The sequence below is a fragment of the Peromyscus eremicus genome, chromosome 2, assembly GCF_949786415.1.
Source record: "Peromyscus eremicus chromosome 2, PerEre_H2_v1, whole genome shotgun sequence".
Lineage (NCBI taxonomy): Eukaryota > Metazoa > Chordata > Mammalia > Rodentia > Cricetidae > Peromyscus > Peromyscus eremicus.
This window is the reverse complement of record NC_081417.1, coordinates 61,620,207-61,646,620: the sequence shown is the minus strand read 5'-3', so window position 1 is coordinate 61,646,620 and position 26,414 is coordinate 61,620,207. Positions and strand designations below refer to the sequence as shown.

The 26,414-nt window shown below is 44.9% G+C and overlaps 1 protein-coding gene across 1 annotated transcript; it reads left to right on the top strand.

Annotated features, from left to right (window-relative positions):
* The first annotated feature begins 5,622 nt into the window (after positions 1 to 5,622).
* Positions 5,623 to 24,961, top strand: Smu1 (SMU1 DNA replication regulator and spliceosomal factor). The gene is made up of 12 exons (XM_059254122.1): positions 5,623 to 5,757; positions 7,360 to 7,570; positions 8,998 to 9,150; positions 10,300 to 10,410; positions 12,092 to 12,220; positions 14,675 to 14,794; positions 16,368 to 16,484; positions 17,647 to 17,774; positions 18,752 to 18,878; positions 21,998 to 22,165; positions 23,441 to 23,593; positions 24,339 to 24,961. The coding sequence occupies exons 1-12, from the start codon at positions 5,732 to 5,734 to the stop codon at positions 24,435 to 24,437; spliced, it is 1,542 nt and encodes a 513-aa protein (XP_059110105.1). The 5' UTR covers positions 5,623 to 5,731; the 3' UTR covers positions 24,438 to 24,961.
* Positions 24,962 to 26,414: the final 1,453 nt, after the last annotated feature.

Genomic DNA, 26,414 nt, shown 5'->3' with positions numbered 1-26,414 from the left:
GGAGGAGCGATCCTGGCTTTGGTCACTGGTGAATGGACTTCCTAGCTGTCCTGGCTTTGGTCACTGGTGAACGGACTTCCTAGCTGCCCTGGCTTTGGTCACTGGTGAACGGACTTCCTAGCTGCCCTGGCTTTGGTCACTGGTGAACGGACTTCCTAGCTGCCCTGGCTTTGGTCACTGGTGAATGGACTTCCTAGCTGTCCTGGCTTTGGTCACTGGTGAATGGACTTCCTAGCTGCCCTGGCTTTGGTCACTGGTGAACGGACTTCCTAGCTGCCCTGGCTTTGGTCCACTGGTGAATGGACTTCCTAGCTGCCCTGGCTCTCATTGGTGAACGGACTTCCCAGCTGCCCTGGCTCTCACTGGTGAATGGACTTCCCAGCTGTCCTGGCTCTCATTGGTGCCAGAGTACTTATTCCTAAGAGACTCCTGCATCTTTATTACAGAGATTTTCTTTTATTCTTTTTTTTAAACATAATTTCTTTGATTCTTTGGGAATTTCACATCATGCACCCTAATTCCGCTCACCTCCCGGTCCCCCATATCCTCCCCTCACCCCTGCAGCGCCTCCCAAAAGAAAATTAAAAACAGCCGGGCGGTGATGGCACGAGCTTTTAATCCCAGCACTCAGGAGGCAGAGGCAGGCGAATCTCTGTGAGTTTGAGGCCAGCCTGGGCTACAGAGTGAGATCCAGGACAGGCACCAAAACTACACAGGGAAACCCTGTCTCGAAAATACAAACAAACAAACAAACAAACAAAGAAAATTAAAAACAAAAAAGACAAAGCAACCAACCAAACAAACAAAACCAAGAACAAAACAAAACTCCTCCCCCTTCAAAAAAAAAAACAAAACCCAAACCTCTTTTCTCCATCTTTCCCGCCTCTCCAACACCTTTTCATTCATCTGCTGGCATTGGGAGCTGCAGTGTGTCACAGTATACCCTTTTGTCCAATCAGCTTTACTAGCAAATGTTCATTGCAATGAGTCAAGATAGACTCCTAAGCGGGGCGGGGGAATCTATCCTGACTGTACAGACCCTGGCTGTGGTAGGATCACAGACTCAGATATGGCCCTTGGCAGCAGCCTGGGCCTGGACGTCACCATGGCCCCAGGTGGCAAGCAGGCCTCCCACATCAGCCCACCCCTCACTGCCTTCACTATGGTCTGGTTCAAGGCCTCTGGTTTCTGGTGCACCATCCTCACTGGATCCTCACTGGAGCTCCTCTGGGATATCCTGAGGCCTCCCTGAGTCATGGAGACCCTGTGGGTATCGTTCCACAGGACCAGTCCCTACACAAGTTCCAGTAGGTCCTAGGTGGGGTAGATGTTAGGGTGGGCCAACCTAAGGCCCAGATGTGGGCCTGAGTAGTAGCTGTGCCGGTCACTGGTTGGGGCCACCTGCCTCAGGTGAGTAGGCAGGGCCAGCTCCCCTATGCCCACGCCATCAGGGTCAGTTCACCCTCATCTGTGGTGAGGGGTGGGGCCATCTCTCTGGAGTGCAGGGGCCAGCTCTTCCGTGAGGATCAGGGCCAGCTCTCTTGCTGCAGTGTCCAGTGAGAGGCAGGGCCAGCAAAGGGCGGGGCTGGCTCACCATGGCCCTCTGATTTCATCATGCATGGTTCCTATGGCCTCCTGAGGTGACACAGGCCGCAGACATCAACACAGAACCCAGCTCATGGGAAGACAGTTGTTGCTCGGATGTCATGGCATTGGGTAGTAGTATGTGCCACCCAGATCTGTATGGCCCCAGCTGCAGCATGGCCCTTGGGCACCAACATGGTCCACTGTGGCTGATCAGACCCCTGGAAACCACATGGCCTTCAGTTGCAACAAGGAGCCCTAGACATTGACTCAAACCCTGGCTGCTGTAGGGCCAGGGACTCAGACATGGCCCCTGGCAACGGCCCAGGCCTGAACAACAACACTAAGGCCCCAGGTGGCAGCACAGGCCACCCATACCAGCATGGCTCCGGCAGCAGCCCTTGGACACCTACATGGCCACAGGTGGTAGCCCAGACACTGGGCATTCTTGTGGCCTTTAGTGGCAACATGGGCCATGGGTGTCTGTAAAGACCCTGGCTGTGGTAGGATCACAGACTCAGATATGGCCCTTGGCAGCATCCTGGGCCTGGAAGTCACCATGGCCTAAGGTGGCAAGCAGGCCTCCCACATCAGCCCACCCCTCACTGCCTTCACTATGGTCCCAGGTGGCAAGCAGCTTCCTACATCAGCCTACCCCTCACTGCCTTCACTATGGTCCCAGGTGGCAAGCAGGCCTCCCACATCAGCCCACCCCTCACTGCCTTCACTATGGTCCCAGGTGGCAAGCAGCTTCCTACATCAGCCTACCCCTCACTGCCTTCACTATGGTCCCAGGTGGCAAGCAGCTTCCCACATCAGCCCACCCCTCACTGCCTTCATTTCTTCCAGCTGCCTCTTTCCCCAGCGCACGAACCATTCACTCCTCTCTCTCTCCCATTTCTCCACCACATCTCTGTTCATCATAAAGGGACCCACCTGCCTGGTGCCACAAGACCCTTGGATGTCCTTCCGCCAGCCTGGGCTATGGGTGGCTAGCACCCACCTGAGCAGAATTGCATGGGGGGGGGCGGCAAGGTTTTATTTTCTATAAGATCTTTCTAAGGTTAAAGAAATGAAAAATTAAGAGATTATGATTATTTGCTTGGAATTACGTCTCTTATGTAATAATGGGAATTGAACCCAGGTGTAGTGGGAAATCTGGAAGAGCCATTGATTGTACCTGGCATTTACTCCAGAGTGATGGTGAACCTAGGCTTTGAAGTCATCTTTTGTAAACAACCAGTGATTGTTATCTGAGATTTATCAAGTTTTTTTTCTGTAAGAATTTCAGAGCCTTTGCATGACTTCCCTCGCAAGACATTTCCTGGCAAACCAGGAAGTCTTTTAATGGCTGAGAACTGCTTGGGTGATGAGTTCCTTCAGACAACTCCTAGATCAGATCTAAGGTTTTAGTACTGGAAAGCGACTTGCTGAAAATGCCTTTCGTGTGACAATCGATAAAATGGCTTCTGCAAGGCTGCTTGGGGTTCAATCCACAGACGCTGTTCCTCCCTGCTTGAATACATCACGGAGTTTGATCACATCATAGAGTGTCTCCCTTTGATCTTCCCACGTGAAACAGTTCACCAACACCTCGGCCCTTTCACATGCTAGGCAAGCCCTACCTCTCAGCCACATCACCAAACCTCTTCTCACCTTCCCTTCGTTAGATGGGTTTTCACTAAGTTGCCCTTGAATTCCTGCAGCCTGAGAAGTCTTCGAGTTTGAGATCTTCCAGCCTCATTTCCTGAGTAGCTGGGGTTCCAGACCTGCACCACCAGATCTGGCTAGTGGAACTGTTTCTCACAGGATTTCTGCAGTACATCTTCAGTACTATTTGGTTGAAGAACCTCCAAACATTTTCTAATATTCCCTTCAATTTTCTAAAATTCACAGATAACATAATGTACTTACACAGATAGTGGGAAAATTAGTATAATGACTAATGTATAGGAAACATTTAGAAATATTTTTATGAAATACAGTGATTTTTTTTTTATAAGATAGGGTCTCACTGTGTAGCCTGGTCTAGCCTGAAAGGCTGACCTTGAACTTATGGAGATCCACTTGCCTCTGCATGTGGGATCAAAGGCCTGTGCCACCACAACCAGCCAAGATACAGTGATATTTATTTCCATATTAAAATCCTTGATAAACCAGGCGGTGGTGGTGCACGCCTTTAATCCCAGCACTTCTCAGGCACAGGCAGGCAGATCTCTGAGTTCCAGGCCAGCCTGGTTGGTCTACAGAGTGAGTTCCAGGGCAGCTAGGGCTACACAGAAAAACCCTGTCTGTAGCTAGAGTTTTCCTGCCTGGCCCACAGTCAGGACAAATTTCTGTCACCCGCCAGTCCTGCAGCCGCTCAGACCCAACCAAGTAAACACAGAGACTTATATGGCTTACAAACTGTATGGCCGTGGAAGGCTTCTTCCTAACTGTTCTTATAGCTTAAATTAATTCATTTCTATAAATCTATACCCTGCCACATTGCTCGTGGCTTACCGGGATCTTCACATGCTGTTTGTCATGGCGGTGGCTGGCAGTGTCTCCTTCCACCTTCCTGTTCTTTCTTTTCTCCTCTCTGTTAGTCCTGCCTATACATCCTGCCTAGCCACTGGCCAATCAGTGATTTATTTATTGACCAATCAGCAACACACTTGACATACAGACCATCCCACAGCACCTGTCTAATACCAAAATAAATAAATACTTGATAGATATCAGAAAAGTGGAAAGGGGCCATAAGGAGCAAAAATAGCAGCTTTAAGGAAGATTGGTAGGGAGGGTAATAAAACACATAGGACATGGAAGTGAAAGGAGAATACTGTGAGTGGGAAGGGTTGGGGATTTAGCTCAATGGTAGAGCGCTTGCCTAGCAAGCACAAGGCCCTGGGTTCGGTCCTCAGTTCCGGAAAAAAAGAAAAAAAAAAAAAGAAAAAAAAAAAAGAAAAAAAAAAAAGAAAAAAAAAAAAGAAAAAAAAAAAAGAAAAAAAAAAAAGAGATGATGAGGGTCAGGGGGATGGGGAGAATATGAGAATGTCAGGGAAAGTTTGAAAATGCCTTTAGGAAACTTGCCACTTTGCAGGATAATTAAAAAGCACTCATGCATTGCTATTAAAGTCATAATGAGTTGCATATATATATATATATATATATATATATGTGTGTGTGTGTGTATGTATGTCTGAACTTACAGAATTATAATTGGAATTATAAAAAGTGATTCAATTACAAACGAAATAAAAATTATAGAAACACTAAATCCTTGTGTTAAGTAATTATATAGAAGATTTATTTTTATAGGCAAAATAAAGAAGTAATTCTAATTGAAGTAAAATAATATGACAGGGCCAGTAAGATGGCTCAGCAGATAAAGGCACTTGCCACAAAGTCTAACCAAGTTTGATCCCTTAGACCCACATAGTGGAAGGAGAGAATCAACTCCTCTAAAATTATCCTCTGTCCTTCACATGTATACACACACCAGTACACAGTGCGCATACTCACACAATAAATAAAATGTAATGAAAATAACTTTAAGGTTTTGTTTTGTTTTGTTTCGTTTGAGGCAGGGTTTTTCTATGTAGATCAGGCTGCCCTCGAACTCCCAGAGTGATTAAATGTGTAGTCACCCAACGGGTTGGTTGTGGCACACCCCTTTAATCCCAGTACTAGGGAGGCAGAGGCAGGAGGATCTCAGTACTCTGGGCAATCCCAGTACTAGGGAGGCGGAGGCAGGAGGATCTCAGTACTCTGGGCAATCCCAGTACTAGGGAGGCGGAGGCAGGAGGTGGCACACGCCTTTAATCCCAGGATTAAACAGGGAGGGACAGGAAGGCAGGGTTCTGGGTTCCGGGAGAGCCAAACTATATAAAGAGACTCCGCGAGCCTGTTAGCGTGCGGCCGCAACCGGGCCACGGGGTCGGCGGCGGTTGCCTTTCCTTTCTGAGCCGTCTGTCTCCCCAGACAGACTTTTGGCAAGCACGCTAGGCCGTGTCCCTCACGCACCGCGCAACCCCTACGTTTCCCTCTTCGCCCTGCGACCTGAGCCGAGCGGAAGTGACGCAAGGCGGCCGCCGGAGGTGTCGCGAAGCGTTGTGCGACCCGGTCTGTACCGAGAGGGGCCTGGACCCGGAGCGATACCGCTATGTCGATCGAAATCGAGTCTTCCGAGTGAGTACTGCCGTGGCTTGTCCCGGCGTGGGGTGGCGTGGGGTGGACGGTGCTCGAGAGGGCGTCCGAGGGGGCCGCGCGTGCGCCGGAGGCTGCGGCCCCCAAGACCTTCCCGGTTGGCTGGCCTCCTCCGGGTGCCCGCGGGAGAGCAGCTCCGGGGCGGGAAGCCCGGAGCCCCGCGGCCGGGTTGTGGGGCTGTCGAGGTGCACTGAGCAGACCTGATGGCGGTGCTTCCCTCTGCCCACCCAGCCGTCACTCCGCCGTCGGTGTGACCAGCACCCCCCCGGCTGCCCGGGAGGCCGCTTTTCCTCCTCGTCCCAGCACTGGTTACCCTAAAGGCTCGGTTGCTTCTACTGTTTGCTCAAACTCAGTGCAGCGCCGAGTTTTGGTTTGCAGCGTGTAGATGGAGAGCCTCTGTGCGGACAGAGAGACAAAATTTGAGTACTGGAGCAGAAGAATGATGCTTAGTGAACCGGGGCGGCGAGGGGCCAGGCGGGCCTGGAGTTACTGATTGAAGAGTCTTTGGTGGACTTCTCCAGGATTCCACTCTATGCCTTTTCTTGCTAACACGTAAATGTAAATTAGCAGACATTTGTGTTCGGAGTGCAAGGGAGGTAGATCTGTCCTGAAGATCTGCAGAAGGGGGAGGTTTATTAAATCAGCTGAGACTGAGACCTGCTGTGTATTGTTTAAGGCTGGAAACGCGGCGTGCAGTGCGCACATCTATAATTCGTAGCACTAAAGAGATGGGTAGGAAGGTCTTGTCATTTTTTAAACGAACCAAGATTTCCTACAGCAATTTAGATGTTCCTTCCTTCCTTCCTTCCCCCCTCTTTCTTATCTATCTACCTATTTACCTATTTGGCTTGTTGTCATTTTTTAAAATGGTTCAAGATTTCCTACAGCAATGCAGATCTTATTATGTATGTATGTATGTATGTATTATTGATGTGTTTATTTATCTGTTTATTTATTTGGCTTCTCATTTTTTTAAATGGATCAAGATTTTCTACAGCAATGTAGATCTTATTTACTTATTTGATTTGCTTTTTTTTTTTAAACGGACCAAAATTTTCTACAGCAATATAGATATTTATTTATTTATCTGGCTTGTTGTTATTGTTGTTGTTTTTAATGGACCAAGATTTCCCACAGCAATGTAGATGATTTTATCTATGTCTGTCTGCCTATCTGGCTTGTCATTTTTTTTTTATTTGGATTAAAGTGTACATCCCCATCACCTGTCCAGGTACTTAAAAAAAAATCATTGACTATTGTAGGTTTAAAGTGTCTCACACAAATGTCTAGTAAACCCAGTGATCAGAATAATAATGGCTACCAACTTCCTTTCTGAGTGGGAGACATTGGGCAAATGATTCCCCTCTCTGAATCCCAGCTCTCCTATCTGTAGGTGGAAGTCCTTTGGAACCTTGATTCTGTGATTTTTTTTTTTTTTTTGTGCGAAGTTTTACTCTTTCTCATAATTGAATAGAAAGTGGGCAGTAAAAGGACTGATCAGGAGAATTAACCCAAAAGGATTAATTTGGCCCCTGATGACTGGAGATCTCTGAACTGATGGATTTTTTCTTTCTTTTTTTTCAGTGTGATTCGTCTTATCATGCAGTATTTGAAGGAGAACAGTTTACATCGGGCGTTGGCCACCTTACAGGAGGAGACTACTGTCTCTCTCAATACTGTGGACAGCATTGAAAGTTTCGTGGCTGATATTAATAGTGGCCATTGGGATACTGTTTTACAGGCTATACAGTCTCTGAAATTGCCAGACAAAACCCTTATTGATCTCTATGAACAGGTAAGAGTGAAGTGATTGATGTTCCTGAGGTTTGTGGGTTGGTCCCTTAATTGGGAAGTATCAGTGAGCCTTCCTTCAAGAGCTCAAGAGATATAACTGACTGTAAAATGCACATTGTTAAAGACTCAACAGTGTGTTTTTTTCTTCCTTCTTTGAAGATTCAGGATTTTCCTAAATTGAAATTATTTCTTGGTATGGTTTTGAGGCTCAAATCCAGGGAAACTGAAAATGCTTTTTAGGTGAGCTGAGCATGCTGTTTTGAGACCAGTTGACCTACATAGTGAGTTCCAAGCCAGCCAGGGATATAGAGTAAGACCCTGTCCCAAAACAAAAAAACTAAAGAGAGTGCAAGAGAGAAATATTCTAATATCAAATAATATAATGTGATTCAGTTAAAACACTGACCATCTGGAATTAGTACAGGCCACTGATTTTGACATAGATCTCCCTTACTTTAGATACTAGTTGCACTGTTTTGGGGTGTTTGGGTGGCAGGGTGGGGTGAGGGAGTGGGGATGGGTGTGTGTGGCATCTTTAGGCCACTAGAGCTTTTTTCTTTTTCCTTTCTTTTTTTGTTTTTTGTTTTGAAGACAGGGTTTTTCTGTGTAGCTCTGGTTGTCCTCGAACTGGTTTTGTAAACCAGGCTGGCCTCAAACTCAGATTCACCTGCCTCTGCCTCCAGAGCACTGGAATTAAACCTATGGCTCACTGCTGCCTGACTTTAGGCCATTTAAGGTTTTGACCAACTGACTAAATTTGGGGACTCACATGACGTGCTCAAATTTGATAATTTACTAGAATGATCCATAAAACTTAGAAAAGCTCTGTATTTGTGTGATTAGAGTCTTATTATCAAGGACACACATCAGAACTAGCCAAAGGAAAAGACAGAAAGAACAAAGTCTGAGAGACCTGCATGTAGAACTTTGGTTCTGTCTCAATGGAATCGGGTTGTGCCACCCACCCAGCAAATCCCCAGCCCGGGGGTTCTGTTGTGGTTTTATTATATAATCCTGCTGATCAATACAATTTTCAGCCTTAGTCTTTGTCTTCCACCTCTGCATTGGCTCTTTGCCCCAGAGGTGGGGCTGGCTAACCTTAGCCTACCAAGGCATTGTCTTAGCATAAACCTTGGTGTTATTCAAGGGGCTCTGGAGTAATAGGTAATTTTGTCACTAGTAGAATTCTAAGGGTGTTATAAGGTCTAGACCAAGACCCCAGGGCAAACATCAAATTATTTATTATAAAACAACAAGCCAGGTGTGATGTTTCAAACCTTTAATCTCAGCACTTGGGAGGCGAGGGTGGCCTGGTCTACATATGAATTCCAGGCCAGCCAGGGCTATATAGAGAAACCCTGTGGGGGGGGGGGGGGAGAAAGAAAAGAGAGACTGATCAAGAGGATGTATTTTCTTTCCGTTGTCCAGGTGGTTCTGGAATTGATAGAACTTCGTGAACTGGGTGCTGCCAGGTCACTGCTAAGACAGACAGACCCCATGATTATGTTGAAGCAAACACAGCCAGAGCGCTACATTCATTTGGAAAACCTCTTAGCCAGGTCCTACTTCGATCCTCGTGAGGTAAGGATATGGTAGTGAAAATGACATCTTTGTCAACTGTGAAAATTAAATAATGTGCCCTTGCAAAATTGTTTTTTTTTTTGTTTTGTTTTGGTTTGTTTTGGATTTTTTGAGACCAAGTTTCTCTGTGTAGTTTTGGTTGATCCTTGAACTCACAGAGATCCGCCTGGCTATACCTCCCCAGTGCTGGGATTAAAGGTGTGCGCCACCACCGCCTGGCGCAAAATTGTTTTTTAATTTTTGTGTGTTTGTGTATGTGTGTGGGTGTACCTGTGTGGAGGTCGGAGGACACTCACAAGAGCTGGTTCTTTTCTTCCACCCTGGGACTCAGACTCATTTCATCATACTTCACCCTTTTCCCACGGCGTGATCTCATCCACCGATGAGATGTAGAAATGCATCATTTTATACATACATACACACAAACAAAGTTTCAACTCCACTGGAGGGCTGTCAGAATAAAAGGAAGGAGAATGTATAGGAACTCGGAATAGAAGGTTAGATTTCTGAAGAATATGAGTATTTGGCCTTGCAAATACTTGAGAAACTAGAATCCCACCTCTTTGGGGCTTACCTGGGCTCTTACAGGAAAGATAATACAGATAGATGATTCCAGCTCTCTTCCATACTTCAGAAATGCAAGTGTGAAGAATTGGAAAGTTATTTTAAAACACTACATTGGTTTAATTCATCACCTGTTTACCTGGATATTTTATTTTCATGTTTTCCTCTTGGAATGTCTTGTTTCCTTTGTTTTTGAAAAAAATTTTAATTTTTATTATATTCGTGTGTGTGTGTGTGTGTGTGTGTGTGTGTGTGTGTGTGCGCGCGCGTGCGTGTGTGTGTGCGTGCGCGTGCGCGCGCGCGCGTGTGCGCGTGTAAATATAAGTATCTATGAGTATGTATGTATGTATGTACGTGTGTACTTGTGTGCAGGAGTCTGAGGAGGCCAGAGGTATAGAATCCCTCTCTGAAGCTGTAGTTATAGGCAGTTGTGAGCTGCCCAATGTGGGTTTTGGGAATCAACCTGGTTTTCTGGAAGACTAGTACATGCTCTTAACTGCTGAGCTTTAAATATATACATTCATGCCTTGCTTCTCCTTGGAAATGATGCCACCTCTCCCCGCCCCCCCCCTCCCCTCCCCCCAGGCGTATCCAGATGGAAGTAGCAAAGAGAAAAGGAGAGCAGCAATTGCCCAGGCGTTAGCTGGGGAAGTCAGTGTGGTGCCTCCATCTCGTCTCATGGCGTTGCTGGGACAGGTAAGGAACGCCTGGAGAACTGAAATTACCCTGCACTCCTGGTACTGTTTCCTGTGTATTAGGCCTATTTCTGTGTAGTGCTATTTGCTCCCCCCATGACCTTGGGCTATACGGCCCAAAGGAGGCGGTGCTTCCTGCTGTTGTATGTGACCTCTTATGAGGAGTTGGAGAAGGGTCATAAGCCCCTTCTCCCTGCCCCTGCCTGCGAGGTGGGTTCACTCCCAGTCAGGTCAAAGGGACTTCTGCTGTCTACTCCGTTCTGTAATTGTGAGTGTATTTCCTCAATTTATATCTAAAAAGGTTTTGTCAGCCCTTTAATAGACTCACATGGATTGATCGTACTGTTTCTGAGCTAAGGGAGTTCCACAGCCTGGGAATAGAGCCTGCTGCCTGCAAGGCTGATTGCTCAGCACCTGTGACAAGCCACCCTTCCTCATTTCCTGGAGCGGCAGCGTGGACTAGCCATTCAGGACGTAACCTCTAACGTCATTTAGAATTGTGTTGGCATGTGCTGGGGAACTTGGAATAGTGTTCATGCTCCATAGACTCCGCACTCTTACCAGCTCTGTGGTCCTGTCAAGCTGGGGCTGTCACTGGGTTGTTAGGACAGACTTTGCTCCTGTGCGTGAGATTATAGATTTGCTCCCAACCAAAACCAACAGTGAGACTTTATTTTCTGACATATAAAAAACATATATGTATTCATGGCACTGCTGTGAGATTTTGTATGTGTGTGCACGTGCACAAATCCCAACACTTGGGAGATGGAGGCAACTTAGGGAAGAAAGGATTTATTTCACTGTGTACTCTACCAGCATCGAGGGAAGCCAGGGTAAGAGCTCAAAGCAGGAACCCGGACGGAGGAACTGAAGCAGAAATCAATTAGTTATGTTGCTTACTGTCGCTCATCTTGCTTTCTTATACAACCTTGAACCATCTGCCCACAGCGGGCTTGGCCCTTAAATCATTATCAACCAAGAAAATGCCCATAGGTCTGCCACAGGCTAGTCTGATGGAGGCAATTCCTAACTTGCGGATCCCTCTTTCCAGATGACTGGTTTGTGTGTCAGGTTGGCGAAAACTATCCATCGCAAGTGCAAAGCACCCCTGGTTGGAGATGTTCAGGATGGCATTCATTAGATCAGGTGACAAGTCGGAAGCAGTGCAAATGTTCACTAATATATTAACTAGGTAAACTGAAACATCCAGTAAGTCGTGTGTTTGACAGCCACTAAAGTGATAGCTTCACAATTCCTAATACATATGGCATGCATGTGTATGGTGTATGATATTAGATGACAGTAGATTAGAAGTTTAGTGTATAGTATAATTAATAGGGCAATTAAACACATCATGTGAGAGGAAAATGACTAGAAGGAATTATTTTAAATGTTATTAGTGGCTGGTTTTGAGTCTTGGAACGCTGGGAAATTCCTGCTTTCCAACTTTTTATTTATAATAAAGGGAAATAGGTGTGAGATAAAGGTTTTTGCTTCTCAGAGTCTTCCATGAAAAGTTCATGCTCTTGGACTCACTGAACCATAGACTGTTCGGATAGTCGGAGATGGAGGTGACGGAAAGCGTAGTCTCCCCTGGACCTCACTCTTTCAGGCGTGGTTCGGCCTGAGCAGCAGTTTTATATTTATATTTATATTTAAAGCCGTGTTTTCTTTTCTCACAGGCGTTGAAGTGGCAGCAGCACCAGGGCTTGCTTCCTCCTGGTATGACCATAGATTTGTTTCGAGGCAAAGCAGCTGTCAAAGATGTGGAAGAAGAAAAGTTTCCCACGCAGTTGAGCAGGCACATTAAGGTAGGCTCTGATAAGCACTTAACGGTTGGTCATCAGTTGTTGAGAACTCATCATGTGCAGAGCCAGGCCCTGTTGGCAGGAGCTAGGTACCAGGGAGGAGAGCTCTGACAGTACTCGGGGTTCTCTTGGTGTCCATTGGGGTACAGGTCTTGTATACACAAGTCGGTGCCTATTTGACATCCAGCCCATAATCCCATATTTGGAAAGATGGCCCACTCTGGTTAAATCTGGGACTGTATGAACGTTCTATGTACATGTCCTGTTAAACAATTGTGCCTAGTCTGCGGCAGTGGGCAAAGGGCCAGCCGTGGATTGTAAAGCTGACTGTGATGTTAAGGAGGGTAATTTTGCCTTCTGGCTTTCTTAGTTACTGTGTGAGTGCATGCCAGGGATTAGACCTAGAACCTCAACCTACCACTGAACTATCCTCAGACCTCGATTGTGTTTGGAAACTCCTTTAGGAAAAGGCACAGATAGTTCAGTTCCCAGAATGAGAGATATACGTAGTACCTTAGCTTCTCTAATTTTGTGCTCTCACTGAATGAATGGATTTTAAAACGCTGCATATTCATGGGGTTAAGAAGAAGGCTCATTGGATAAGATGCTTGCTGTGCAAAGATGAGGATTGGATTCCCAGTGCCCGCATAGATTGAGTGTGACAGTGTGCGTGTGTAAGCCCAGTGCGGGGGAGAGGGAGGCAGATATCGGGGCCTTGCTCGCAAGTCCTTCTAGCAGAACATGGGGAGCTTCAGGTCTAGTGAGAGACTGTCTTGAGAATAAGGTGGAGAGAGGTAGACTAGGACTCCTTGACCTCTAACCTCCACATGAGCATGCATGAGTGAGTGCACATGTGTGAACATGTACACATGCATATACTGTACTGCACATACGCACACAAGGTTATTGCATAGTCCTTAACTCTGACTTTGGTTCAGTCTTTTGCATTTGTCTTTTCTGCACTGTGTTCCAACTTGCATGTGATAATATTTTTGAGTAGTACCTTTATTTATCTGAGTTGAAGACTTCATTCAGTTAGAAATCATTCTATTGGTGCCACTGGGCTAGAATTTTTCTGGCATGAACATTTTGCATCCCCCCCCCCACTCCCCACCCTCCACCCCTCCTCACCCCCCCTCACTCTCCCCACACCCCACACCTCCTCTCCCCCCTACCCCCTCACCCCCGCATTAAATAGAGCTAGACAGCAGAGTAGTGGTGGTGCACGCCTTTAATCCCAGCAACTGGGAGCCAGAGGCGGGTGAATCTCTGAGTTCGAGGTCAGCCTGGTCTACATATGAGTTTCAGGATAGCCGGGGCTACACAGAGAAACTTTGTCTTGAAAAAAAAAAAAATAATAATTTCCAGTAATCTCTGCAGGCTGAGGTAGGAAGACTCATTTTCAAGGCCAGTCTCAAAAATATGGGCTGGGGATAGTTCAGTAGTAGAGCATTTGCCTAGTATGTGTGGACTGGGTCTACATCCCAGCACTAAAAAAGGAAAGAAAAATCAACATTAGTCTTCCCTTGTCATCTGTCTGCTGTCCTGTGGGTTTCCTGACATTAGTCCTAGGTTTTCCCCTAAAGATTCACTTTGTCTGTCTGTCTGTCTGTCTGTCTGTCTGTCTATTTATTAGGTATGGGTGTTTTGTGTGCATGTGTATCTATCTGTGTACCACATGCGTGCCTGGTGCCTGAAGAGGCTAGAAGCGGGCGCTGGGTCCCTGGGGACTGTAGTCACGGGTGGTTCTGAGGTGCCGTGTGGTTCTGGGAATTGAGTCCAGGCCCTGTGCAGGAGGAGCCCGGTCTCTTCACTGCTGACCCACCGTCTCTCCAGCCCCTCGTTCACACGATTCGATAGAGGTTGTGAAATAGTGATGGAAGTTTTATCTGTACTCTCTCTTACTTGAAAATGAGTTCTCCTTTCCTTCCAGATACACAGCGCAAACATTAAGCTGTGTTAATTTGTGAGTGGAAAGCCATTCTAGTAGCTGATTCTGGCAGAAAGTTATGGTTGGAGCTAACTGAATTATTTGTTCTACATCTCATGTTAAAACAAAATTTTTTTTCCAGCTATGTGTGGTGATGTATGCTTGTAATCTCGGCACTTAGAGGTTACTGAAGTAGGAAGGTCTCAAGTTTGAGGACAATGTGGGCTACATTGAGTTCTTGGCCAGCTTAGGCCACATGGTGAAATCATCTTTGAAAGGACTTTGTGGACTTCCCCAATTTTTTTTTTTTTTTTGAAACAGTTTCATTAAAACAGCAACAAGGTTTAGATATAAAACTGGTCAGAGAAAGCATCCCCCAGGTCCAGGTGTAGAAATGCCCTGCAGTACTCCGCAGTACGGGGTGTCTGTGACCCTATTCAAGGGCAGGGGTCTCAAAAGGCTGAAATGGGCCTTGTTTTAAGGCCATTAGATGACACTCTCGGTGTTCTCTGTTCCACTTGCAACAGTTTGGTCAGAAATCCCATGTGGAGTGTGCTCGGTTCTCTCCAGACGGTCAGTATCTGGTCACTGGGTCTGTGGATGGATTCATTGAAGTGTGGAACTTCACTACGGGAAAAATCAGGAAAGTAAGTATTTCAAATGCATTAACTTTTTAAGGAAGAATTGCTAATTTACAGTTAATTATGTCTTATTTCTGAGTTAGATGATTGAAGAAGGATCTTTATGCAAGATGTCTTTTTATAATTTAAAGCTCATTTTTTTTTTAAAGCTCATTTCTTAAGTTACTGAATTTTGATTAAAATGGGGGAAGACCTTTATTATCTGTACTTTTCATGGGTTTGTATAAAAATTGAAAACATGGGCTGGAGAGATGGCTCAGAGGTTAAGAGCACTGACTGCTCTTTCAGAGGTCCTGAGTTCAATACCCAGCAACCACATGGTGGCTCACAACCATCTGTAATGAGATCTGGTGCCCTCTTCTGGTCATACATGCTGCATACAAAATAAATAAATAATCTTAAAAAAAATTGAAAACACTTTTTTACAAGTCATTTTGAATGAGTATATGTCTATCTAGTATTCAGAAAGTGTCCTGAGGTCGTCAGGTGAAGTCCGCAGCTCTTGATCTCGGCCGTGAGCAGTCAGGGCTCTTCCCCTGGTGATCACCAGGGTGTCTCAGCTTTCCAGGAATGCTCTGTGTGTGTCAGCAGTTACTTATGTGTCCTTTTAATAATGTTACACAGATGGCAGCACACATGCCATGCGCTGTATTCTGCCCCTCGATTCCTCTTTGTAGTGTTTTTGAAATAATTGCTGAATTACATTGCATTGCATGGAATGAATTGTGATCTATTAAGAAGTCCCTTTAAGATTGTTGCCAGGCTCACCTAATTGTAGTACTAATTGTATTTTTCATGTGAGTAAAATTTATATGTAAATAGCCACCACAATTTTTAGTTCTGTGAAGTCTATGACCACACTCCCCATGTGTGTGCACATGTGAGTGTGTGCAGGTACACATGTACATATGTATGTGTTTGTGTGGTGAGGAGAGCAAACCTTGAGTGTTGTTAGTCAGGTGTTGTCCACCTTGTTTTTTGACATAGGGTCTCTTATGGTGTGGGACTCCTCAAATAGGCCAGCTTGGATGGTCAGTGAGATCCAGACTTAGCTCTGCTTTCTCAGCTCTGGCATTAAAGATGTACACCATGTTTTTTTTTTTTTTTTTTTTTTTAAGATTTATTTATTATGTATACCGGCATCAGATCTCATCATATATGGTTGTGAGCCATGTGGTTGCTGGGAATTGAACTCGGGACCTCTGGAAGAGCAGCCTGTGTTCTTAACCTCTGAGCCATCTCTCCAGCCCCCCACCATGGTTTTTTTTTTTTCCACATGAGTTTTGGGGATTGAATTTAGGTCCTCATGCTTGTAAGACAATAACTTCCCAGCCTCTTTGTCCATTTTCCTATTTTTTTTTTTTTTAATGGAGCGTTCTATTTTAAAGAAATGACACTATGCATAGCAGGGGCTGGGGTAATGGCTCAGCGGTTAAAGCACTTCTGTGCAAGTGTGAGGACCAGAGTTCAGGGACCCAGAACCCCTGGCTTCTAGTGACGTCTAGGGTTCTGGGGGGCCGCTGGGACAGTGGTTTGGTTTTGTGGTAGTTTAATAACTGTTACTCATTACTTACTTTAGGATCTTAAGTACCAGGCCCAGGATAACTTCATGATGATGGATGATGCTGTCCTCTGCATGTGTTTCAGCAGAGACACTGAAATGTTAGCAACTGGGGCCCAAGATGGAAAGATTAAGGTATGGATCAGTGCCAAGTGCTTGCATTTAGACATTTTCAAATTTTTTACTGGTGTGATACACATGACATTCACTACCAAAATAACACATATTGAACATCAGTTGAATGCTAAGTCCCCTTTCTTTTTCAGTTATTCGATTTTACTAACAATTCCATCTGGGATCGTCTATTAACATGTTTAAGGTCGCAGAGTTGGTAAATTACATCTGGCACTTCAGTTCAAATCTGTCCATGTCTGTTGGTTATAGCCACTGTATGTTATGTATTACAGGTTGATTCTTTCTATGTATATATGTATGTATGTATGTATGTATGTATGTATCTATCTATCTATCTATCTATCATCTATCTATATCTAGCTATCAATCATCTATCTATATCTATATCTATCATCTCTATCAATCATCTATATCTATCTATCTATCTATCTATCTATCTATCTATCTATCTATCATCTATCTATATCTATCTAGCTATCATCTATATCTATCTATCTATCTATCTATCTATCTGTCATCTATCTATATTTAAAGGGGATAGCTGTGGTTTGTTTTTAGTTGCTGATAATGTACCTGGGACTAGGTAAAACATGGAAATAGTCACTGCCTAATGGACTTGGCTACTTTTTTTTTTTTTTTTTTTTTTTGTCTTTTTTTTGTGGTGTTGGGGATTGAACTCAGGGCCTTGCAAATGTTAGGCAAACACTCTTACCACTGGGTTGTATTTTGTTTGTCTTTAAGATTTATTTATTTTAGATGTATGAGTATTTTGCCTTCATGTGTATATGTGTGTACCACTTGTGTGCCTGGTGCCTTGAGGTCAGAAGAGAGCCTCAGATTCCTCTGGGACTAGATTTACAGGTAGTTCTGAGCCATCGTGTGGGTGTTGGGAATTGAACCTGGGCCCTCTACAAAAGCAGCAAGTGCTCTTAACTGCTGAGCCATCTCTCAAGTTCAGCACTGAGTTTTGAATCTTTGTTTTAATAATTTATAAGGGAAGAGTTTCAAGGTTTCAGAGGAGTCCATATCATTGGACTACTGTAGTAGGCATGCTAGACTGAACTGGAAGTATGCATCTTTGATGCCGTCTTGGTATATTAGTACTGCCTTGTGAACTGTACCTGCTAACACTTTATTCACAGTTTTCTTTTCTTCATAAAAGGTATGGAAGATTCAGAGTGGACAGTGTTTAAGAAGATTTGAAAGGGCACATAGTAAAGGTGTCACCTGTCTGAGCTTTTCAAAGGATAGCAGTCAGATCCTTAGTGCGTCTTTTGACCAAACAATAAGGTAAGAGGAATCCCGTACTGTCCTCATGACAATTAAATAAAAGAAGGCCCCAGCAGAAGAAGTCACTAGTAATTCTTAATGCTGTTTCCAGGATGGGGTGATATGGAGAGCGAGGGTATGTGAGGCCTTATTTCCTCAGGTTCAGGTGGCACAGCACTCTTTATCCAGAAGGGATTGGAAAGGGTGAAATAGCAGTGTTTCATGTTCTCAATGTGTGCTCTGTGAAGCTGGGTGTGGAGGTGGAAGCTTGGACTCTCTAGTGAAACTCTATCTTAAAAAACAAAAAATGGGCTAAGGAGATGGCTCAGAGGTTAAGAGCACTGACTGCTCTTCCAGAGGTCCTGAGTTCAGTTCCCAGCAACCACATGATGGCTCACAACCATCTGTAATGAGATCTGGTGCCCTCTTCTGGAGTGCAGACACACATGCAGACAGAACACTGTATACATAATAAATAAATTAATTCAAAAACAAAAACAAAAAATGTGCTGGGCAGTGGTGGCGCACGCCTTTAATCCTAGCACTCGGGAGGCAGAGGCAGGCGGATCTCTGTGAGTTCGAGGCCAGCCTGGGCTACAGAGTGAGTTCCAGGAAAGGCGCAAAGCTACACAGAGAAACCCTGTCTCGAAAAACAAAAACAAAAGAAACCAAAACAACCAACCAAAGATTGTGGTCTAGGGAGCCACCTGTGTCCTCCTCACTTCAGAGGACCTCTTTACAGATTCCTGGGACCTAGTTGAGACCACTTAAACTCTTAGTTACTAGTCTGGGCAGAAGCCTGTGGGTACTGATACTTCTTGCAGTCTCTTGCTGTGCGGTTTGTATTTATTCTGTTTCATTGTTTGACATAATGGAAAGTATACTGTGTACATTTCTTGTTTAATATTGTAATACTTTTATAATTCATCTAAAATGCATTCAGCGATTTGCTTCCAAAATAGCTTATTGAATATTATTCTTTTAATTGTATTTGATAGAATTCATGGTTTAAAATCTGGGAAAACACTGAAGGAATTCCGAGGCCATTCCTCCTTTGTTAATGAGGCAACGTTTACACAAGATGGACATTACATCATCAGTGCGTCTTCTGATGGCACTGTGAAGGTAAAGTGTCATCACTGGCTCATTCTGGGATGTCTGCTTCACTGTTGCTTTTAAGAAGGTAGCATTGGTCAGCATGGTCATGATACAGCTGTGAGCCTGAGACAAAAGTATGCTGTGGGTGTTCCCACTCATATAACCTCAACTCATACAATCCAAGCTTTGTCATGTGTAGAAAGAGTTTTTTGGTTTTTTTTGAGCTGAGGATCGAACCCAGGGCCTTGTGCTTGCTAGGCAAGTGCTCTATATCACTGAGCTAAATCCCCAACCCTAAGAGTTCTTCTAAACGTAGTGATCCTCCATCCATAGATACATCTGTCTTCCCAGGAATATTAACCACTACTTAATAATCAAATTCAGAAACACCTAAGTGATCAAACAGATCCCTCTTTCTCGTGTTTCTCCCCAAATTTAGCGCTTTCCTAATATTTGAGGAGGAGTGAGGGAGAGAAAGCATAGAAATAAGAGCCTCCCAGCAGTTGGGAGATCAAGGCAGAAAGACTGCTCCAAGTTCAGTGCCAGCCTAGGCTGTATAAGTCAGACCTTGTCTAAAAACCAAAGGGGCCGGGGAGATAGCCCCGCCGCGGCTAAGAGTGCTTGCTGTTGCTGCAGAGGACTCCTTCAGTTCCCAGCACTTACATGGTGGCTCAACCATCTGGAACTCCAGTTTCAGCTGGTTCAGTGCCCTCTTCTGGTCTCTCTGGGGCACTGTGTGCTTAGGGTGCACATCCATACACGCAGTCAAACATTTGTATCCATAAATAAAAAGAAGTAAATTCAGAACTTTCAAATAATCCTTGCCCAGCGTATCTCAACTGAAAGTATTAGGTCTTTCTTCAATACTTTCAAGATTTAGTTATTTCAGGGGCTGGGGAAATGGCTCAGTAGTTAGGAGCATTTCTTTTTTTTTGTTGTTTTTTGTTTTTGTTTTTTGAGACAGGGTTTCTCTGTGTAGCTTTGCACCTTTCCTGGAACTCACTTGGTAGACCAGGCTGGCCTCGAACTCACAGAGATCCGCCTGGCTCTGCTTCCCAAGTGCTGGGATTAAAGGCCCGGCAGGAGCATTTCTTGCTCTTCCAGAGAACTGAGTTCGATCCTTCATATTATTAGGCAGCTCACAACTGCCTGTAGCTCCAGCTTCAGGGGATCAGATGCCCTTCCGGCTTCCTCAGGGACCTGCACATATGTAGCCTATGCTTACACAAACATGCATGAACTTTTTTTTTTTTTTTAGACAGGATCTCACTATGTAGCCCTGGCTGTCCTGGAACTCATTATGTAGACCAGGCTGGCCTTGAACTAAAAAGAGATCCACCTGCCTCTGCCTCCTGAGCACTGGGATCAAAGGTGTGCGCCACCACACCCATCCTAAATAAAAAGGGCCTTACTTCTTGGTAAAGTTGAGAAACTCCAGTAGAAAATTGCTGGAAACCTTAGCACACTTGATTGCTGAGATGTTAATTTTTCTTAGGCAACTGGTCTCCAGAATGTGGCAGGTAACCATGTTTACCCTGGACATCTAGTGGGGCAACTCTTTCTGTTTACAGGTGTTTAGAAGCCATCTGTGTTGTACAGAGCTGTTAATCACAGAGAAAGGGCACGGGGTATGCTGTAGAGGCTCCTCCAGCTCCTTAGTGAGGGGGGGTCTGAGCATGCCATGCAATCCTTGGTCAGTCTCTTCTATAAGCACATCACAGACATTTCAGGCTGTCTGACTTGACTCTGTACGTAAAGTCTAGAAGGACAAGGTAAAAACTGAGAAATAAGCCGGGCGGTGGTGGCGCACGCCTTTAATCCCAGCACTCGGGAGGCAGAGCCAGGCGCATCTCTGTGAGTTCGAGGCCAGCCTGGACTACCAAGTGAGTTCCAGGAAAGGCGCAAAGCTACATGGAAAAACCCTGTCTTGAAAAACAAACAAACAAACAAATGAACAAACGAACAACTGAGAAATAATACAGGTGGCTGAGTGGCTTCTGCCTTTTGGACTCTCATATATGTGCCAATACTGTGATTTTTGACCATATTCACCTCAGCTTCACCAAATGGGAGTTTTCAAGATAGGGTGCTAAGCTAATGTCTCTTTTGGTTTTAATGCCTTTGAGTGTTTTTTGTTTGTTTGTACATGTGGATATATACATGTTTCTTGTGCACCTCGAGGCCAGAACAGACAGAGGTCAGCATTGGGTGGTGGTCCTCAGTTGCTTCTTCATGCTACTCGTGTTTTCTTTTGTGGGGTGGAGGGGTTCAAGCATGCACCACCATGCTCAGCTTCCAACTTACTGAGACAGGATTTCTCACTGAACTTGGAATTTAAAGATTCAGATGGATTGGCTGTCTGGAAAGCCCCAGGGGTTGTCCTGTGTCTGGCCCAGTGCTGGGATTCCTGGCACCCAGGTTTGATGTGGTTGCTGGGAGTCAAATTCAAGTCTTCACACTGAAGTGCCTAGCAAGCACTTTCCTGAGCCATGTCCTCAGTCCCTGGGTAACTTTCCCCACCCTTCTTTCCTAGACTATCCTAGAATATTGTACTCTTTCTCGAACTAGGGATCCTTTTGCCTCAGCCTCTTGATGGTTGAAATTACAGTTATGTACCATCATGCCTGGTATTTTGTTTGGCTTGAGACAGGATTTTGTTATACAGTAGCCCAGATTGACCTTGAACTTTCTGCTCCCTGAGTGCTGGGATTAGAGCTATGTGCCAGTAGGCTATCTTCTGGCTGTTTATGAAGATAGCATGATCCTGAATCATAAATGGTGTTTATTGTTTAGTTTGTGGTTTTCATTTATTATTTATTAAGCTGAAGAGTGCTTACTATACATGTGGTAGTGTAGTATTGGTTATTTGATTTTCTTAAAACCTAATTGTTGCCGGGCGCTGGTGGCGCACGCCTTTAATCCTAGCACTCGGGAGGCAGAAGCAGGTGGATCTCTGTGAGTTCCAGGCCAGCCTGGGCTACCAAGTGAGTTCTAGGAAAGGCACAAAGCTACACAGAGAAACCCTGTCTCGAAAAACCAAAAAAAAAAAAAAACCAAAAAAAACCAAAACCTAATTGTTAATTTTTAAGCCTTAACACTTTAGAGATGCTCATAATCTAATGTTATGCTTTATATTGTTGTGGTAGATCTGGAATATGAAGACCACGGAATGTTCAAATACCTTTAAATCCTTGGGCAGCACTGCAGGGACAGACATTACCGTCAATAGCGTGATTCTGCTGCCTAAAAACCCAGAGCACTTCGTTGTGTGCAACCGGTCAAACACAGTGGTCATCATGAACATGCAGGGGCAGGTGAGTACTCAGGAGGTGCTTCCGCACTGGACTGGTTCTGGCCCGTACTGTGACCAAACAAGGGCTCACTGGTTCTAAGCTATATAAGCTGCTGTATGTGTTTATAGACACACATGCAGAGGTACATTCTTTCTCCAGTGTGTGTGTGGTGCTTTTTCATCCTTCATCTAATCTGTCTTTTGTTTTTTGAGACAGGATCTTGCTATGTATCTTGCTCTTCCTATCTCAGACTCCTGAGTGTTGGGATTATAGGTGTACACCACCATTCCCAGCTCTTGTGTGTATTTTAGCCTCCTTTAGAACTGACCTGAGATTTTCAGTTAGCAGTGTTCCCCTTTAGGGAGGTCCAGTGTGGTGTGGAAAACTCTCTTGGGACATCTAACTGCCACACAAACTAACATGGGATACTAATAGGAAGAAAGCAGTGTGTGTCACTGTGTAGCCTAGGCCGGCCTTGAATTCTGAATCCTCCTGCCTCAGGCTCCCAAGTGAATTTAATGTTGTATATCAGAAAGCAAAATCTTAGTGTTCCATCCTGGGTAGGGGATGGGCATTGCTTCTGTTAAGAGTGGACTGGTGAACATAAGTCTGGGTAGCACTGAAAACTATAGAGGTGTATTGATTTAGAAAATGGTTGTATGTTGGCCGGGCGGTGGTGGCGAACGCCTTTAATCCCAGCACTCGGGAGGCAGAGCCAGGCGGATCTCTGTGAGTTCGAGGCCAGCCTGGTCTACAAAGCAAGTTCCAGGAAAGGCACAAAGCTACACAGAGAAACCCTGTCTCGAAAAACCAAAAAAAAAAAAAAAAAACCAAACAGAAAATGGTTGTGTGTGAGGTGATGATGTTCCTCATGAGAACATGGTCAATAAACTAATTGAAGGATGGGGCTGGTGACTTGGATGCAAAATTCAAAATTTCTGTTTGCTGCTTAACTTTAGTTAGCTTATCTATTAAATATTTTCTGGCAGAAGATTTAACATATGAATGGAACTGGCAGTAGTAACCACAGTACAAAATAACAGTGTAAAAGTGTCCATTTTTAAAATGTCGAGTGTTTTCTGGGTGGGTGACACAGGCCTTTAATCGCAGCACGTGGGAGGTTGGAGGCAGAAGGATCAGGAGTTCAAAGTCAACCTTGGCTGCATAGCCAGCTTGAGCCCAGTCTGGCTACACAAGCCCCTGTTGCACACAAAGTCCTCATTAGGGCAGTGACACGATAGTTAGCATGCTGCCGCAGCTGACCTGCTACAAACCTGGTGTTGGGCTTTTGTCTAGATTGTCCGGAGCTTCAGTTCTGGGAAAAGAGAAGGTGGTGACTTCGTTTGCTGTGCTCTCTCCCCCCGCGGTGAGTGGATCTACTGTGTTGGGGAGGACTTCGTGCTCTACTGCTTCAGCACAGTCACTGGCAAGCTGGAGAGAACGCTAACGGTGAGTAGTAATTGTGGGAAGGCACTTTCCCTGAACTCCGCAAGTACAAGCCTTCCTCAGGGAGGCCGTCATCAGTGGACCTCCTTAGAAAACATATTGTGGCGGTATTTACCAGTAAATATAGTTAAATAATTGTGTTATAGTAGAAATCAGGTGTATCATAGTACAGTTTGGCTTCAGAGAAAGAGGGTGAGTGTACAGAAAGCAGAGAAGGGACAGCTTGCTAGCTAGGCCACAATTTCTGGGGGAGAGGGTTGGAGAGACAGGCTTTCTCCATTCCTTTTGAAGGTTGACTGCTTGCATATTAGCCTTCCAGACTGATTGCTTTGGACGCTTTCAGCCTTAGGTTATTGAGGAGCAATTTTTTTCTTTTTTTCCCCCCAAGACAGGGTTTCTCTGTGTAGTCCTGGCTGTCCCAGAACTCACAGATCCACCTGCCTCTGCCTCCTGAGTGCAGGGATTAGAGGCATTTGCCACAGCCTGGTTTATGAGGAGTAATTAATAGTAATTAATGCCAGTTGCTACAATAACAAATAGTCCCCAAATCTTAGTGGGTTAACAAAATAAAAGCTTTATTTCTGATTATGTCGCAATGTGGTGTGAATTGGGGAGTCCTCTTTAAGCAGTGCCATTTTAGAATATATGACCTCTCAGTGCCTCTTTCTTTCTTCCTAGCTAACTCTTGAGGCCTCTTGAGAGTGCTTTAAGTGGGACCTGTGCACCCTGACTGCTTTCCATGTTCTAGGTTCACGAGAAGGATGTGATTGGAATTGCACACCACCCACATCAGAACCTGATTGCCACCTACAGTGAAGACGGACTCCTGAAGCTCTGGAAACCCTAAGTCATCTTACAGTGCAGCCAGGGAACGTGCTTACGTGGAGGAGTGTCCATGTGCTACTTTTTCATGTCTGCCTTTGTAAGCAGACACTGTCTGAATAAGTCACAAGAATAATTTTGCTAAAATTCACGTTTAAACAGTAGTTATCATTTAAAACTTTTTCTTTGAGACAGGGTTTCTCTGTGTAGCCCTGGCTGTCCTGGAACTACACAGGGTGGCCTTGAACTCACAGAGATCCACCTGCCTCTCAAGTGTTGAGATTAAAGGTGTAAACACCCACCACCTGGCTTCCATTTAGAGTGCGTTTCAAAGGCTTTAGTTTATCTGCTTTTAACTGGGGAAGTCATTTAATGTTTTCAATAATCTTCTACCAAAAGACTTAAAATACTATTATTTCTAGAAGAAAAACATTTGAAATGCTTATTAAAACCTGTGTCCTAGCATAAAATGTGTAAATAAGTCACTATGCCATATTCAGTAGCTGGGTTTTTTAAAAAAGATTTTAATAAACTTAATACCTTTCTGAAGACTTTACCAAAAGTGCTCATAGGGAGAGGGAGAATCATTATTCTTGAACCTCAAGTCTGATATTCAGGTCCTGGGATAGTGTAAGACAGACTAACATGAACAAGGCCTGGTGACACAGTCACGTTCTGTTGTTAACCTCTTTCTGAGCTCTGCCTTTTGTGTTCACACCTACTTCAGGGACTGTAGCGCTCATATTCGGGTTGGAACTAGCTACACGGTGGCTAATGGGGTTTGAAGTTTGGGCATCATTCTTCTCTGGAGGAGGATTTGGCACCGAGATGTACTGTTGAGAAGAACAATTAGAAAAGGACCTGAGATTTAAGTATCTTGAAATGTGTATACTTATCAGTTAGCTGAAGAAAGACGATATTTCACAGTAAACTCCTGAAAATGGATTCCATGTTGGTGTTCTTTACATTTCAACCAAAGATGTAGAGAGCATTTATAATGTATGAAGATGATGATGCTAGGCTGTTCAAGAAGTGAGGCCTTCTCCTAGGCTTTCCATTGATAAAGTCATTACCAAGTGTTACTGTTGGGCTAAGGCTGTAGCTCCCTTGGTAGAATGCTTGCCTAGCATGCATGTCTTGATTCCCCAGTGCCACATACACTTGCATGTCTATAATCCCAGGAGTTGGGAGGTGGAGGCAGGACTAGAAATTCTAGTTAGCTCTATATGTTCAAGCCTGGTCTACAAGTCGAGTCCAGTTAAGTCAGGGCTGTTATACAGAGAAACCCTGTCTTTCACCCACCAAAAAAGTGAAGTTTAAGGTTAACCTGGGAGGCTAATAGGGAGACCCTGTCTGCCTCAAAGGGGAGAAAAAAAAGGTAAGAATTTGACAAGTTGGGAATATGCCTATAATTCTTGTACTCAAAAGGTGGGGGCATAATCAGTTTTAAGATCAACTAGGGCTGTCTCAAAACAACAGGAACTGCAGCATGGTATACCAGTAAGCTAAGTAAGGGATAAACTAGTAGTGTTTTTAGTTGCTGGGATTATAGGCATGTACCACCATACTTGGAAAACAAGTTCTGGCACATCACCTTTGTTCATCCTTCAGCTACTTTTGGAAGGAACTTGTAAGACTGGCCTTTCTTAAGCCCCTCGTAGCCAGCTTTCTCCAGGGCTGAAGGTAGGGATCACCCTCCCTGAGTAGCCCTCCTGTGCTGAGGCAGCATTAAGGCTGATGTCTGCCCTGGACACCCGCTTCTCATTGACGTGGCCAAATGGTGAGAACCTCCTTACATGTGGAAGTACAGGATGGGATCTGCTCAAAAGCTGCTGACATCTGGTGGCACCACCATTTTTAACCTTGCAACAACCCTAGCCCGAGGTTAAAGGCCCTGGAGTAGGGTCTAATGAAAACTCAATGCCCGGGACGTCATTCTGAAAATTAAGTGAGGTTCCAGGGAGGCAGCAGTCGTCGTGTGGCCCACCAGACAATGCTGCTA